The sequence below is a fragment of the Corvus kubaryi genome, unplaced genomic scaffold (genome assembly GCF_017639235.1).
Source record: "Corvus kubaryi isolate FWS band 111438036 unplaced genomic scaffold, C.kubaryi_AGA036_p1.0 split3-73, whole genome shotgun sequence".
NCBI classification, from domain to species: domain Eukaryota; kingdom Metazoa; phylum Chordata; class Aves; order Passeriformes; family Corvidae; genus Corvus; species Corvus kubaryi.
Window position 1 is genome coordinate 47,380,057 of NW_024582091.1, and position 14,539 is coordinate 47,394,595.

Consider the following 14,539-nt stretch of genomic DNA (forward strand, 5'->3'; position numbering starts at 1 on the left):
TGGCTCCTACAAGCGAAGCAGGAACAACTAAAATTTACTCCTGTAGCACACCTGCAGGAGAAGCTCTAATTCTAGTCAAAGTTTCCAAAAGTCAACGGGTCTCAAGAATATTTCTCACAGGTACCTCTCTGCACTAATTCCACAGGTCAGATTAGCCCTTGTAAAAACTGAACGCAACTCAGGCCCAGAGCTGTTTTCTGACTTCAAATAGTAGGGCCTCTGCTGCGGAGTACTTCTATTACTCCCAGGGTAAAAATGAGGTTTTAATGTATATACTGTGTAGTCAATCATCTAACTAGCAAAATATAGAACTGTTTTTGATTAACAAGCTTAAAATTTTACTTATTTTAATTTTAAAGTGACAATTGAAGTTTTGGATTTTAGAAGAAAAAATTCTAGCCAGGTAATGGATAAAGGATGATTTGGTAGTAAAAGTAGCATTTATCTGAGGTTTCATTTATCAGAGGAAAGAAATCAAGTTACTCAATTGTTTCTATAACCGGAAGGAATAAATTGAAACTATTCGACCTACAGCACCCTATGACAAATCATGCAGAAGTCTCAAAGTTAAATGTGGCATTAGAATAATGCTCAGTTTCTAATTATTTCTATTTAGTACATGCTGATTTTTACTTAAAATTATTTAACAGGACGGAGAAAAAAAAGAACTTACTTCAACATTGATGGTTGCCAGAACCTTCATCTGAAAAATCAAAAATGATACGGTCAAAATAACAAGTAAGTTCTTAAATTAGAAGTCTAAACAAAGTCATCTCTCCTCTTCACAGGCAGATCAGAACAATAATTGCCAACTGAAAGAGTAGGTGGTTAAGATCTGAAAAAGATCCTTAACCTGCCGGCTGCCTGTTCCCTTTTATATAGCGAAAAACTTAAAACTTCTATTTCTCTCACAGTTGTTTCATAGTTTCTTGTTCAGTTTGGGGTTTTTACATTGAGATGTTGGAGTGAGCAAAATAAGTAAAAAATACTCATTTTTACAATGGAATATAGATCAGCTGGCCTTCTGATGGAATTGTGCTTTTAATGGTTATTGACAGCTAGAACAGCATCAGCTCCTGTGAGAGATAGGATGAGTCATACAGAAACCCAAGCTAATGCTGGCCCAGATGTCATATCAACTAGTGCCAGCAAAATCCCTGGCAGAGGCAGCACTTCAGGCTGCAAAAAGGAATACCCACATTGGTACAGCATCTTTCACCAAAGGTAACTGTTGGTGGGCAGTGTAACATGTCGCTCAAAACCTGAAGAGTTTAAAGTGTCACCATCATCCAACAGAGACAGGGTTACCCTTCTATGTACTTTAACAAAACTACTAAGTTTTCAAAAGCAGTTTCAAACTTTTCCCTTCTGAAATACCCACAAATGGTTTTCTACCTCCTCTTGCCCCTGCCCCTGCCCCTGATCAGTAATTATTCAATGGCACCTCATACCCATCCCAGCAATTCGACATTTCATAAACCAAGAAGTTAGGATCAAAGCTTTTCTTCCCATAAAAGTGAGATGCCAAGTGTCCTCATGGGGAGTCTTTGAGCAGAGTTTAAGAGTACTGCTAATCAAAGGATGGATATCCATGCCCTGTTACCAGCCTTGGCTTTATCTGTAGTAACTAGAGTATGTCCTTAAGGCTGCGTACTCCTACAGGTCTTACGTGCTGGTCAAGGCAGTATCCACGTCTGAGAACCTGAGAAAGGTAAGTGTCATATTCTGGAGTAAGATGGAAGTAGTTGATGGTGTAGAGCTGTATGCAGGTGTTGAGGCATATTAGGCCCATGTTTGTTGCAGAAAGCAGTGCTAAGCCCTCAAACAGAATCATGGAATCATAGAATAATTAAGGCTTGAAGAGATCTTTAAGATGATCAAGTCCAACTGTAAAACTAACACTGCCAAGTCTACCCCTAGACCATGTCCCCAGTAGCCACTTCTACACATCTTTTGAATACCTCCAGGATAGGTATCTCAGCCACTTTCCTCAGCAGTTCCAATGCTTGACAACCCTTTGGGTAAAGAAATTATTCCTAATAGCCAATCTAATCCTATCCTGGCACATCTTGAGGCTGTCGTAATGCCTTAGTCAATTTCAGAACATAATTTTATAAGTGGGATTTGAGGTTCCTGATTCACTGTGTTAAGCAGCTGGGTGTAAAATCATTTACACTGCAGTCAGTGATGTCAGATCACTCCAGCCTATGAGGAGGTGGCAATTCAACTTGAAAATAGCATGGGGAGGTAGTGGGCAGGGAAGAGAGCTATTTTTAATCTTATACTTTGGGAAATTATTTTTCATAGGTACATAAGAGGGATAATGTTCTGGAGGACAGGCTTTCAAATAAATTATTTCAGCATTTAACAAAACTGCACCACTGCTTTGTTATTTAATCATCCGCAGGAGTCCTTTCTTGGTTTAAACGCTCCTGTCATAACCATTATGCACTAATTAGCTAAAACCCCTAGAAAGCATTAGTGCTGCTTTAAAGCTTTACTACACTGTCTGAAATAACTTTAAAGAAACTGGTCGCATTAAAATTGTACAAATATAAAGCACCAGTGAGCACAGATGTGTGATGTACCTCACAGCATCTACAAGTGCATACCTCTAAACAGTAGTATCTGGGAGATTAATTTGCAAATTTTAGTTTAACAGCATCTTAAGCCTGAATTTGTACTTAAAATGGTACAGATCTCCTTACAGTTTACTGATGAGGGAACTAACTGTGAGCCAGTGTCATGCAGATTGTTGTAAAACTCATGACTTTCAAGCTTCTAGATGTTGCTGTATTGAATAAAACTTAATTGCAAACAACTGTCTCTGTCCATTCTGGGTATTTTCTGTAGCTGTAGAAAACAGTTAATTCTCTGATTTCCACTCTATACCTAAAAGTTAATTCTAATAGCATATTTTCTATTAAGGGAAACCTTTTCTAAACAGAAATGCAGATCATTTTCTATTAAATTAATTTCTATGAACAATGTCTATTACTAGCCATCTCTACCTTCTATCAACTTTTGTGGACTGTCTAGTAGGTTTATAATTGACAAGAACAATGTATATTTCCTAATATACTTAAAAATATAGAAAAAGTTAACTTTGATAAGAAAGTTTTTTTACGAGAAACCTTTATCTAGGTTTTTTTACGAGAAAATTTGAATGCTAGGTCACAGTCCACTCAGTTCCCTTAGGTACTGCCTAATGCAATAATAAAAGAATTTGATTTAGAATTACCTGTTTGCTAAAAACAGTTAGCACTCCTCTCTGAGAGGCTGTTACTGTGAAATGCAGAAGGGGCACCTTCACTATACCCTTAATGACATCTTTTCTCTTGACAACTGTCAATGACAAAATATTAATCTTACAGACATAGAAAACAACAAATAGAACTGTAATAGTAAGAAAAACATAAACAAATAGAACTATAAGAGTAAGAATATTTTCTCTTCCTGAAATGCATTTTGGTACCAAATGCAAGGCAGTGATGAAATATACCATATATTATCCTATACTTGGTTTAATTAATTATGCTGCATTTCTAAATATCATTAATGTGTTCTGGATGTGCCAGTTCTTCCTCCATTTTTTCAAAAAATGCCGAAAGACGAGTAACTACATAAATAAATAGTTTGAAATTATTCAAATAATTCATCATTTCAAAATAATTTAGGAATATGGAGAACTGGGAAATGCAGCAGGGGAGTGTTCCACGTTTAGTAAAAACCCATGTATTTTGGAACACAGAAGAAGAAGCATGAACAAGCAAAGACAGATGTGATCTTATCACTGTACTTTCAAGAAAGTGAGCAGCATTAGAAAACTGCATTAGAAAAAAAAATTTTTGATATAAGATGAAGTATGTCACCTGAATGAGTAATCTGCTGTTTTTCAGATACAAGCAAAACCCTGCTTTCTTTCGAGGGGGAAGACGTGCCATCATCTTCTCCTAGGAAACAGCCAAAAATCTAAACAAAACAAAATAGAACTAAGCAAGTAATTTATTGCAAAACTACTTCTGGAAGATATATGTATAAAGTCAAATAGTTATCTCACACTTTAATAATTTAATATTCTTTGAGTAAGTACCTCAGTATTATTTCCTTTAACCATTAGTTGTCAGTATGACTTTAGACTGCTGAGATCTGATATTCAGGCACAACCTTTCTTCAATGTTTGCAAAGAAGTCAGCTTACACCGGGCTTCTAGGAATACAGCCCATCTATTTTTTTAAAGTTGTTAGTACAGCTTTGCTTTGTAATGATTGTTTGTAAATAACCATATTCAATTTTCATTTTCCAGTTCTACCTACCTCAACTAGGAAAAAAAACTACCAAAAGGAAGACAAAACAGATGACTCCGTATTTATAAACTGAGACATTCAATGTAGCATAGTGGTTTAGCCTACACAGAAGAGCTTTTCCATAAAGATATGTAGATTCCCATTTGCTGGAAAAAAAAGGTAATATAATGACTATTTTTAAAAATTCTTTTTTGGCCATCTCCCTATGTATGGCAATGTTCTACCTGTACTGAACATGAGGAAGATCCTTGCACAGGACAGTCAGGTAAGTAGCTTATTTCTGCTCCAGGGTGTGAAATTTTCAGCTGAAATGCTCTACAAATCTCAAGCTCTGTACCCAAAAGCAGTTTAGTAATTTCTTTAGGAAATTAGTCCCACTCAGATGTACAAATTTTTTTAACTTCTTTCTCATAATATGGACATTATGTATACTTCCTTTCATGAGTTCTAAAAGCAATGCCCCTTTGGATGGGAGACAAAATGTTGTATTTTATTCGAGTTCAATATTTTCCATGTTATACAATAGAGCTCCCATTTTCATTCTTTGAGACACTCAGATGTACATCTTTCAAAAAAATATTCTCACACATTACTCTTCATCTTTCACTTCACAGCTCCCTCCTTTCCATATACACAATTATTAGCTATTATACATCCTCAGTGAATACATTATCTACCACAGTCCCTTACATTCCTATTTCTAATTTCTTGTCCTATCACCTTGTCTTTCCATCCTGTATCCAAACAGAGAGGCTAGTTGTCTTGTACTTCCGTGGATCTTTTCGCTTTCCCTTATTGAAAGGAGTGACATTTTGCCTTCTTAATTGTATGTACCCATTTCCCAGCAGAGAACAGGCCGGTCAGCTTTCTGGGGACTAAGGTTTTGGTAAGAGGACTTTTTGTTTAAGGATAGGCTTATCCAGCATCAGGTCCCTCCTGAGTCCTGACAGGATGCCAGGTGCAGTGGTTGGGCAGCAGCTGCCCTGAAACCAGCAGAGAGGAAAGTTCTCAGTGCACATGTAGGTGTGTCCTGTCGCACTTCCTGCAGACATGAGACAGTGCCACTTTTGCTCCTGCCCAGAAGGCAGGACACTGCCCAAAGAAACAGCATCCTAGAAATCCCTTACAGCTGCGGAAATGGCTTCTGCTGACTCCAACATGGACACAGGAGGTCCCAACAAGCCCCAGCCCATAATGTCTACAAGATATTGATGGTGAAATAAAATGCAAGTTACACATACTTCAGATGTTTATCTCCAAAAAAATACAGCTTTCTAAGAGCTAACTACCTTTGAGAAGGCGATTCAGAGGTAAACCTCCCAAGTCACTAATAAATGATAGCTGTTGGGCTGTCCAGGATAAGCCTTTTAAACTGTGAAGCCAGCAAATGACAAAGGGTTGATCCTAATTTAACTAGAGATGATTTAAAATAACCTTAATTTTTTTTAAAATAAAAAACTATCCTTTGTACATGGTGTACTGTTGTGGAGACTGCTGGATACCTAGGAAATCCTTGAACATGAAGGACTTGAAAAAGAGAAATATCAGTAAGTTAAAGAAATAGGAACAGTCACACAAGGCCATAATTTTCTAGGTTGTGGAAATAAACTCGGAAGATTTTGTCAAGATAAAGAGAGGCCAGATATGGAGAGATAAATTTGAAAAAAATTAGATCTGTTATTCTAGGAAAAGAGGAACAAAGCGTCAGGGATAGAGTTCTGGGAAGGGGGCTAAGGTGAGAGAGAGAGAGAGAGAGAAATGATAAAACAGACATATCAAAGGAACAAAGTGAGGTGTATCCCTCTTTCTTGACTTTTGAGATCGAGGGCATTCTCAGCAGTACTAAAAGGAGCAGACGAACTCAGAAGAATGAGGTTGAAATACAGGACATCTAGAAAAAAATCATTAGAAAACTGGAGCACAGACAGCAGAAAGCATGATGGCTGTTGAGGATATTACAGACAGTAAGTCTTATTAATGATACATTTGAAAAATTAAGTGATAAAAAGTCAGCTGAAAGAAAATCAAGGCTACTTCCATTGTTCACAGGAGGTCATGAAAGGTATGTCCAAGCTGCAGTTAATAAATAGGATTTGTCTAATAGAACTAGTAGAGTAATGAACATTATAAGAATGGATGTATCAAGTAAGGAAGGCCTTTTTGTCTCTTTCATTATCTCTCTCAAACAACAGCTAGTCTCAGCTGGACTACTTAAAATACTTTCCAGTCTTAAAAGGCCAATAATAATTTCAACAGAGTTTTAAAGCATGTAAAAGAGCAGATTTGCAGTTGTTTTTTGGTTTGGTTTTGTTTTGTGGGTGTTTTGTGTGTGTGTGTATTGCTGTTGGGGTTTTCTTTGAGTGCTTGTTTTTGTTTTTTTCAGAAAAAAAAAACCTTCATTTAAAAGGAATGAAAAGACTAAGGAGTATGAGAAAAGCAAGTGGAATTTAGTCTGGCCAAAGGTTAAATAGACTCAACTTAGAAATAATAAAACAAAAGAAGAGCTACAGATATGAGTGGAAGAAAAAAAGTGTCTATGACCCTCATCAGTAACTACACGCGGACATCTTTGATTGTCAAGAGGTTAAAAACAGATGAAAAGAATTTAGAGCTGTATATACCTATACTTGTACATCTCTGGCAAAGTTAGCCAGTCAGAACACTGCCTTCATTCCTGACAGTAGTAACTTTCCAGAACTACCTGAAGCATTTTGGAACTGCAGTGTTTGTCAGAGAAACAAAATTTTAAAATGCCACCACCACATAATATGTAGGACACAAACCAATCACATTTTATTTTGTTGGAACCCATTCAAATAATCTTGGAAGGATGTGTTTTGATCCAATCATTATGGATAGGATGCTTCCACAATTACAGAGATCAAAACCTGATGCTGAACTTATGGCTGATGTAAATTTGGCAAATGATCAATTCTGTTTCCATGTAAACTAAGCCTGAAGAATTCCAGCAGTCAGTAGTTTTCTTAATGAAGTTTTTGTTGCTCCCTCTCTACCTAGACTACTAATAAACCAAATTTTCTTTTTTTTTTTTTTTTACTTGAACAGAGCTTGGCTTTATATTCCATAATGTACAGATAGCTTGTAATACATACAGACCATCAGATTACTCACCAAACAGAAAGAAAACAAAAAAGCAAAAAACCCACTGCAGCTTTTCAGTGCTGTACAGTATTTCAAACTGTGCTGGATAAGGCTGTGCCAAGGTAAAGAAATAAATACAACATTGAGTCTGATTCAAATAGTCTGATCTTTGTCTATTTTACAACTGAATTATGACTTCTGTCATGGATGAATTTCCAGTTACTTTATGTTAAAAATTTCTGCCCCGCAAAAAGACAATAAAGGAAAAAAAACCCCAGATTAACACTTTGATCAGGAGTCTTTTGAATAGAAAAATAGTAAATACTTCTGTTTCATTCCCTACACCACTCAGTATAGGCTCAGAAGATATCCATCTGTACATGAAATGCATGATGTGAGATGCTGAAGATTCATTGTATACCACACTCCACTTTTTTCAAGAAAGTTTATACACAAGGCATATTAAAAGGCTGTCATCAGTGAGCTCACACTTGGTAAAATTTGAGAAACGCTCATAGAACAGGTTCTGGGGATTTTTATCCCAAGCAAATCATGCACAGATTTCATAAGGAAACTAAAGGGTTTTCACCTATTTTATTACACCCCATGCCGTGCTTGCTTGTGTAATTATGCAGCCAAATTATTTATGTAATTATGCAATTTGGTAAACTAGTCTGACTCCATTGGAAACTCAGTAAGGTTTTGGAGTAAATGATATGCACTCCAGTAAACATACAGAGCTTCCCTTAGTTCTCTTATAAACAAATGAGCCTGAACATAATTTGCTACTGTTCTGCTACTCTAAACGAAGGACAATCAGTCCTTCAGACTGTCAGCTATTTTCCAGATTTGCCCCAAGCCCTTCCTGAAGGAAATCTTTAATGCCTGACATGAGCAAAATCCGTGAACAATGTGACACTATAATCAAAAACAACGGTTAAGAAAGGTAGTAACCAGAAATGTTCCCATACAGAACATTAAATAGAAATGGCTGAACACACTGTTTTTAGGATGATATTAGGAAATTACTTGATAGCAATTGTTGATAACATGTAAGAAACAAGTGTTGGGTATCTTCAAGGTTCCAATATTAGCATGATGTTACAGAGTAACATAAAATGTAAATATGCTGACAAATTTGTAGCTCATGTCACTTGCTAATACCCTGCCATAAGACTTTAAGTCCAGCAAGGACTTGCCATGTATGCAATGCCACCTATGCTATCATAGGAAAGTCATTGTGTGCTGCAAATTCTGTCCCTTCTGCACCATTCTGTCTTTGGGTAAGAAACAAACAAAAAAATCATGTAGTAATATATGATGATGGGTGCCCTTGATAAGGATTGGCTCTAACAATCTAAGAATCAGTAATTTTTATAGAACAGTTGCTTGAAACACTACCCATGGGAAACATCTTCATAAAAGACACATTTCTAGAGCAAGTGCTCATTTTTCAATGTGCAACGTGCAAATAAAAAAGAGCACCATGTTTAAAAAATCCCCGAGAAAGTACTTTTTCACAAAATGTGAAGAACTGGATGCTATGGAGGTAAGCTTTTTAGGCAGATTCAGAAATAACTTACAAATGGGATAGATTAAAAATCCAGGAAGGGGTATTAAACACAGAGTGCATTTGCAACTCTGGCAGAGGAAATCCTTAAGACATGTGCAGACAGATGCAAAGAGGGTAAACCGGATCTACCATTTCATAGTTACCTCATTCTTACATGCTTTTTACACAGGTTTGCTATTTACCACCATTAGAGACTGAAAAATTGATTACATGGATCTCATTCATCTACAGGACCAAATAATATATGCAGAATTCTCTGGTTACAAAACTCGATGCTGCCCTACCTTTAATGCTTCAAATTCAAAATAAGGTCCAGATTTATGCTGTGAACAGGGGAAGAGAAAGGTAAGGAAGCAGAGGAAAGAGAAAAGAGAGGAAAGGAGCAAAAACAGGAAGCATTTCTGAAGGTTTAGCTAAAGACAGGCTTATCCTCAGAGCACAAATGGCATACTGTAGTTTAAGAGATTTTGCATTTTGTCAAGAAGCCTGAGGACAATGCACATCACTGAAGTAGTTCTGAAGACCAGGACACACCCAGGCTTCAGGCAGCTAGAGTAAATAACAACAAGAGAGTGCCTCATTATGCCATGGAGCTCATGAACAACAGACTCGTGAACAACACACAATCAACAGATAAATATTGTCACCATTTAAAATTCTAATTATTTATATTTAATAAAACTTTAGAATTCCTTACCTCAAGCCATTCTGGCTTTTCATCAGGGTTGCTGACGATCTTCCTGAAAAAGGCCTGAATATTCTGATCCTTGACTGCTGGACCAAAAAGTGTTTGTGTGGTTGTATAGAACTTATCATAGTCTATCTCATCTGTATGGGAAGAACAATGTCCACACAGTTTAAAACCAGTAGGCTATAGATCCCTTTCTTATCCACCCTACTTCTGGTTTTATTTCTCATTCAATATCAATAACGTGCAAGTTCCAGCTTCTCACATTTTATTCACTAAAGCATTTGAAAAGAAAAAAGAAGTCTTAATATTTGCTCTTTTCAAAACTACCTAATTTGCAATGCGTGACAGGAAACAGATAAAAGAATAGATAAAAATTCCTCACTTCTGTATTCTTCTCTTCCTTACCATAATTCTGATTTTTTTTTTGAACCTGAATGGTGCATGGGGTAAAGTTTATCCTTTCAAGCAGCAATAGCCACTTGCATTGAGAAAAGCAAAATTTTATCCCCATTATTTACAACTAGCAAGTGTATTTACATAATTCATCGGGTTTGTGCTTTTACAGAAACATTGCATCATGCTGACTTCTATATGGGGCAACTCCACCAATTATATTTTGTGAGTGATCACCATGGCCTTGTAACCTGGTCAGAAATCCTAATAGGAGGAGAAAAGAACTCTCCTAGTGCAATCTCTCTATTTTCTGTAAAGATCAAACAGTTACAGTTAGAACATTGATTTGAGGTCTTTCTTATCGTCTTCTCTCTACGGTATGTTCTCTCCATGTGAAAATTACACTTTTCCATCAGGTTGAATATATCTTACCATCATCTTTAGTATACAAGCCTGAACTCTCCTTGGTCTTCTGGATGATCATTTTTTCAACTAGATTCTGGAATTGCTCCAAAGCATTCTTGAAATCAATCATTTCAAGAGCAGAGCAGCTCTCCTTATCATGATGCTTCTTTCCAGACATCCTTTATTAGGAGAGAGCAAGATAAGAGGGAGAGCTCTTCTTACAGCCAAGACTTGCTTTGTTCTTTAAACTCCCACATGAGTTCACGTGAGATGCAGCTGCATGACAGGTATACCAAACATTACAGAATAAAAAAAAAAAAAAAGACCCTGGCTTAGCGCCTCGAGCTGGCAAACAGTGCAATGAACTGTGGATGTCACAACATCCCATCACATCACAGAATCCTACTCTCTGAGTGCCCCTAGGTCATGAACCAGGATCACTAAATAAACTGGCATGTGAGATTATTTCATTTTATCGCATGTAATTTGTGACAGAAGAGACCTTTAGCTCTACTTTCACCTCTTTTCTGTTAGAGACCAATAAATACCAGCCATTTATTACTACACTGAGCCCAAACTTTGTTCTAAAGTATAATTTGTGGTAAGGTGTCAAGTGTTGATCTTCAGACACAAAAAGATGGAGAATCCAACATGTTTGTTCCAAAGGTTAATTGCACAAACTGTTAAAATTTAAGCCTCTTTGTGTGGCTTATTCTTCCTTTCAGCAGTTCTCGGAATATCTTCACTAATTTAGTTGGTACATTCTCCTACTAGGGACCTTTGTTCCTTGCCTACTTCTCCTTTCCTTTAGGTCTCAGCATAATATTTGTGATTCGTATCCACATTTTTCATCTTTTCAATATCTTTAAGGAATACTGATGCCATGTTACTGAGCTATACCATAATAGGCAAAGGATGAATTTCAGACAATTTGTTAAACTCACTTTTCTGTAGACCACACCGATCAATTTCTTTGTATTGTTCTTTACTACTGATCTCCAGATCCACTTTGCTATTACTTCACACAAGGCTAATGCCAGCTTTACTGGACAAGGCTTTCTTGAATTCCTGAGTGTGGAGTCTCAGCTCTGTGGAGATTCTGTAGTTGAAAGAAAAGGAGAAATTATATTTTGTATTTCCTTATGGCAATCTAGAGGACTGATATCAAACAGACATGTTTCAAGAATATTCAAGTCACTTCTTCAAAGAAAACAAAACAGATAAAGGCAATAGTCTTCACACCAACTCAGAGTATCAGCTGAGCAACATTTTTGAAACATATAGGGAAAGCAACTAATTGGTATTAAACAGAGTTACTAAAAATAATGCATGGAAATATCTCTGCATGAAATAGCTAGTTCTTCAGGGGAAGAGGTGTCTGATGATATCTACCTAACACAAGCAATCCAACAGCTTGAAATTCTATCATTTCAAGGGGAAGAACACAAAAGTTTCTGGGTAATTCTTCTCTACTGCAATGAGCATTTCTTTTGATTAGAAGAAGGAAGAGTGTGGCAGAGAAAAGCAGCAGTGATGCCTGGAAAAGGGAAGGATAGCTTGAGCATATATTTTTGCTGTTTTCAACAGTAATTCTCAAGGAAACTATTTCCTTTGTGTGTCAAGGTACTCAGTGGCTGGTCAGAGTTGTGGTGTACTTGATATACTGTCTCCAGCTGAATTCTTGCTATGCTGTGCTTCCTGTTGATTAATTTTTCCAGTCTCTGTCATCTAAGCTTGTATGACATCAGGTTATATTCTCATTTCCCAGCAGTAGTTTAAGGTTCATAAAAGGTATTGGCATCCATGACAGAAGGGTTAACAACAGAAAGCTATGTTTTGTTCTCTTGCAAAAACCCATGTGGAAACTTCATGTTATGTACCACAATGAAAACACAAAGAAACCCCAAATGAGGATTCCCTGCTTTCAGTACCAGCTGATTCTGTTGTCTTCAATGTTTAAAATAAAAAAAAAGTACAGTATAATTTAAAATAAGATGTGATGACTGAGTGGACTGAAAAAAAAAAAAGTAGAGAAGATAGGAATTGCTTTAGAAGATAAGCAAAGTCTAAAAGGCAAATCCAATATTTAATTGATGAGTCAGGAAGTCCTTGCATTAGCAGGCTTACAGTAGCATTAACTGAATGAAAAGCATTTCCTTCACTGTCTCCATTACTGATAGTGTGGAAAGCACTGGATATGGAATATGATATAACTGATGTTTATTCAGAAGTTGACTCTCCCAACTCTTACCACATAATCCTATTAGTCTCAATCATTGGAAGCTCTCAGATACAAAGACAATGATATGTACGTCTGTATGGGTGCAAAGAAGAGCTGCAGCAAGTTCATTGCAGGACTGGCACCTCATTTGAAAAATCAGTAATTTTCAATCTTTATCTCAATAACTACAATAATTCTCTGATATTCCATGCAAATTTTAAAATTCTGACCATGTAATTTGTTGGCTCATACAAAATAACCCAAAGCTACTGAAAAAGACAAACAGCAAAAGGTGACAGATCTCCTTTCCTGCCTGTACCAGGCTGCCAGTCACTCTTCCTGGCAGTCTCATGCAGAAGCAAATTCTCCCCAAGTAAAATGATGGTTCAGAACAGCCCAGAGAAAACACAGTGGATCTTACCTGGCCTTAGTTGTCCCTAAAGAGGCTCTGGGACATAAAAGACTTTGTTTCTGACTCTGATTTTGATCTGGATGAAGTCCAGCCCTTTAACAAGGAAAAAAAAAAAAAAATCAGTCCCTGAAGATGCTTTCTTTTGGTAAGCTTACTCATCCTTTGCTATCTCTTCCTTATAAACGTCCCATTAAACCTGGCTGTTTAAGTCAAATCAGGATGGAGCTGCTCTACTTCAGACTGGCTGAACTCTCTGACCAGTATGGAGCTGGGCAAGTAATAAGTTTTAGCATTGTAAAAACTAGATTTCTTCCATGAAAAAGTGTTTAAGGGGCACTTAAACGTTGACATTTACATAAGCTCACTCTTTTTTTCTACTGGCTCAATTTTTCACTTTGCTTTTGATATTAACACCCCACGAGCAGTATTGCACTCCTTGCCATAAAGTGCATCTGCTCCTCTCTGTACTAACAGCAGCTGAAATGACCAAGTGATAGTTTTAGAAACTGTATTTCCTATAAATTATATATTGATTTGTATGTTGGGCTCTGGAAAATGACAACAGAGCAGTGAGTTTGTAAACACTTTCACTTTATGTTTGTCAGACTAACAGGAAGCTGCAGCATAAGTATGAACTACTATGCAAGGTTATTCCTTGGAAAAAAACAGTTTATATCACAAACAAATTTCACAGTGTTATTGTTGCAAAACCTGGTGTTGCTGGTCTCATAATGGCTTTACAATGCTAGTGTTTAGAATTCAGGCTGCCCTATGAGCTGTGTCTGTACAACCAAGGACAGTATGATGTCAGCAGGCACAAGTATATATCACCATTTCTTTTCATCTACTCTGCAAGAAACAAGTGCCACAGAGGCATCAATACGCATCTGCCGCCTGAGCATGTACCACAGTCCTACACAGGCTTGTCTAGCCAAGATGAAGTTCATCTCACCTAACTTAGGCATCTAAAAGTTAGTTATTCAAGTCACCTTATGTGCCAGTCAATAGACACTTCCAGAGAGTGATTCATCTTACTGGTCTTAGGTGCTTAACCTTCAAATGCATCGTTTAGGTGAGATGAATCACACCTGCAGCTAGTACAGCTCTTTGTGCACGTCAGGTATACCAGAGTTCACATCATGGAACAGGCTGCAGCCAACTTCCAACTGCACAACAGATGCTCTGACCGCTCGACATCACCTCCCCGCCTGCTTGGGTCCCCCTCCCCTGCTGAGAACCCCTGTGCTTGCTTCAGTGAACTGTGTCTGGGCCAAGCATTTCTCTCAGCCCAGAATATCTGCACACTCTTGCAACATTTGCACTTTATCTGCTTTATTATTTAGTTTTAGAGTTCACATCCCAATATGGACTAGATTATACACATAGGATTACAAGTTCTGCAAGATGAAGCCCTAGCTTTAAACCTTTGACATTA

At 37.2% G+C, this 14,539-nt stretch overlaps 1 protein-coding gene across 15 annotated transcripts in view; it reads right to left on the minus strand.

Moving 5' to 3' along the window:
- Positions 1 to 14,539, minus strand: part of WDR64 (WD repeat domain 64) — a 70,497-nt gene that overhangs the window by 51,925 nt on the left and 4,033 nt on the right. For 9 of the 15 annotated variants that reach the window (XR_006014232.1, XM_042017174.1, XM_042017177.1 and 6 more), the window contains 6 exons: positions 11,416 to 11,570; positions 10,499 to 10,650; positions 9,680 to 9,810; positions 3,873 to 3,972; positions 3,242 to 3,345; positions 674 to 703 (listed from right to left, as the gene is read on the minus strand). Coding sequence is in view for 14 of the 15 variants with exons in the window: in XM_042017174.1 (XP_041873108.1) it covers positions 674 to 703; positions 3,242 to 3,345; positions 3,873 to 3,972; positions 9,680 to 9,810; positions 10,499 to 10,649 (516 nt within the window). In the remaining variant the exon portion in view is untranslated. Of the gene's footprint in view, positions 1 to 673; positions 704 to 3,241; positions 3,346 to 3,872; positions 3,973 to 4,093; positions 4,284 to 4,316; positions 4,382 to 9,679; positions 9,811 to 10,498; positions 10,651 to 11,415; positions 11,571 to 14,539 lie in introns of those variants that run through there. The other 6 variants (XM_042017184.1, XM_042017181.1, XM_042017179.1 and 3 more) reach the window with 5 other exon arrangements.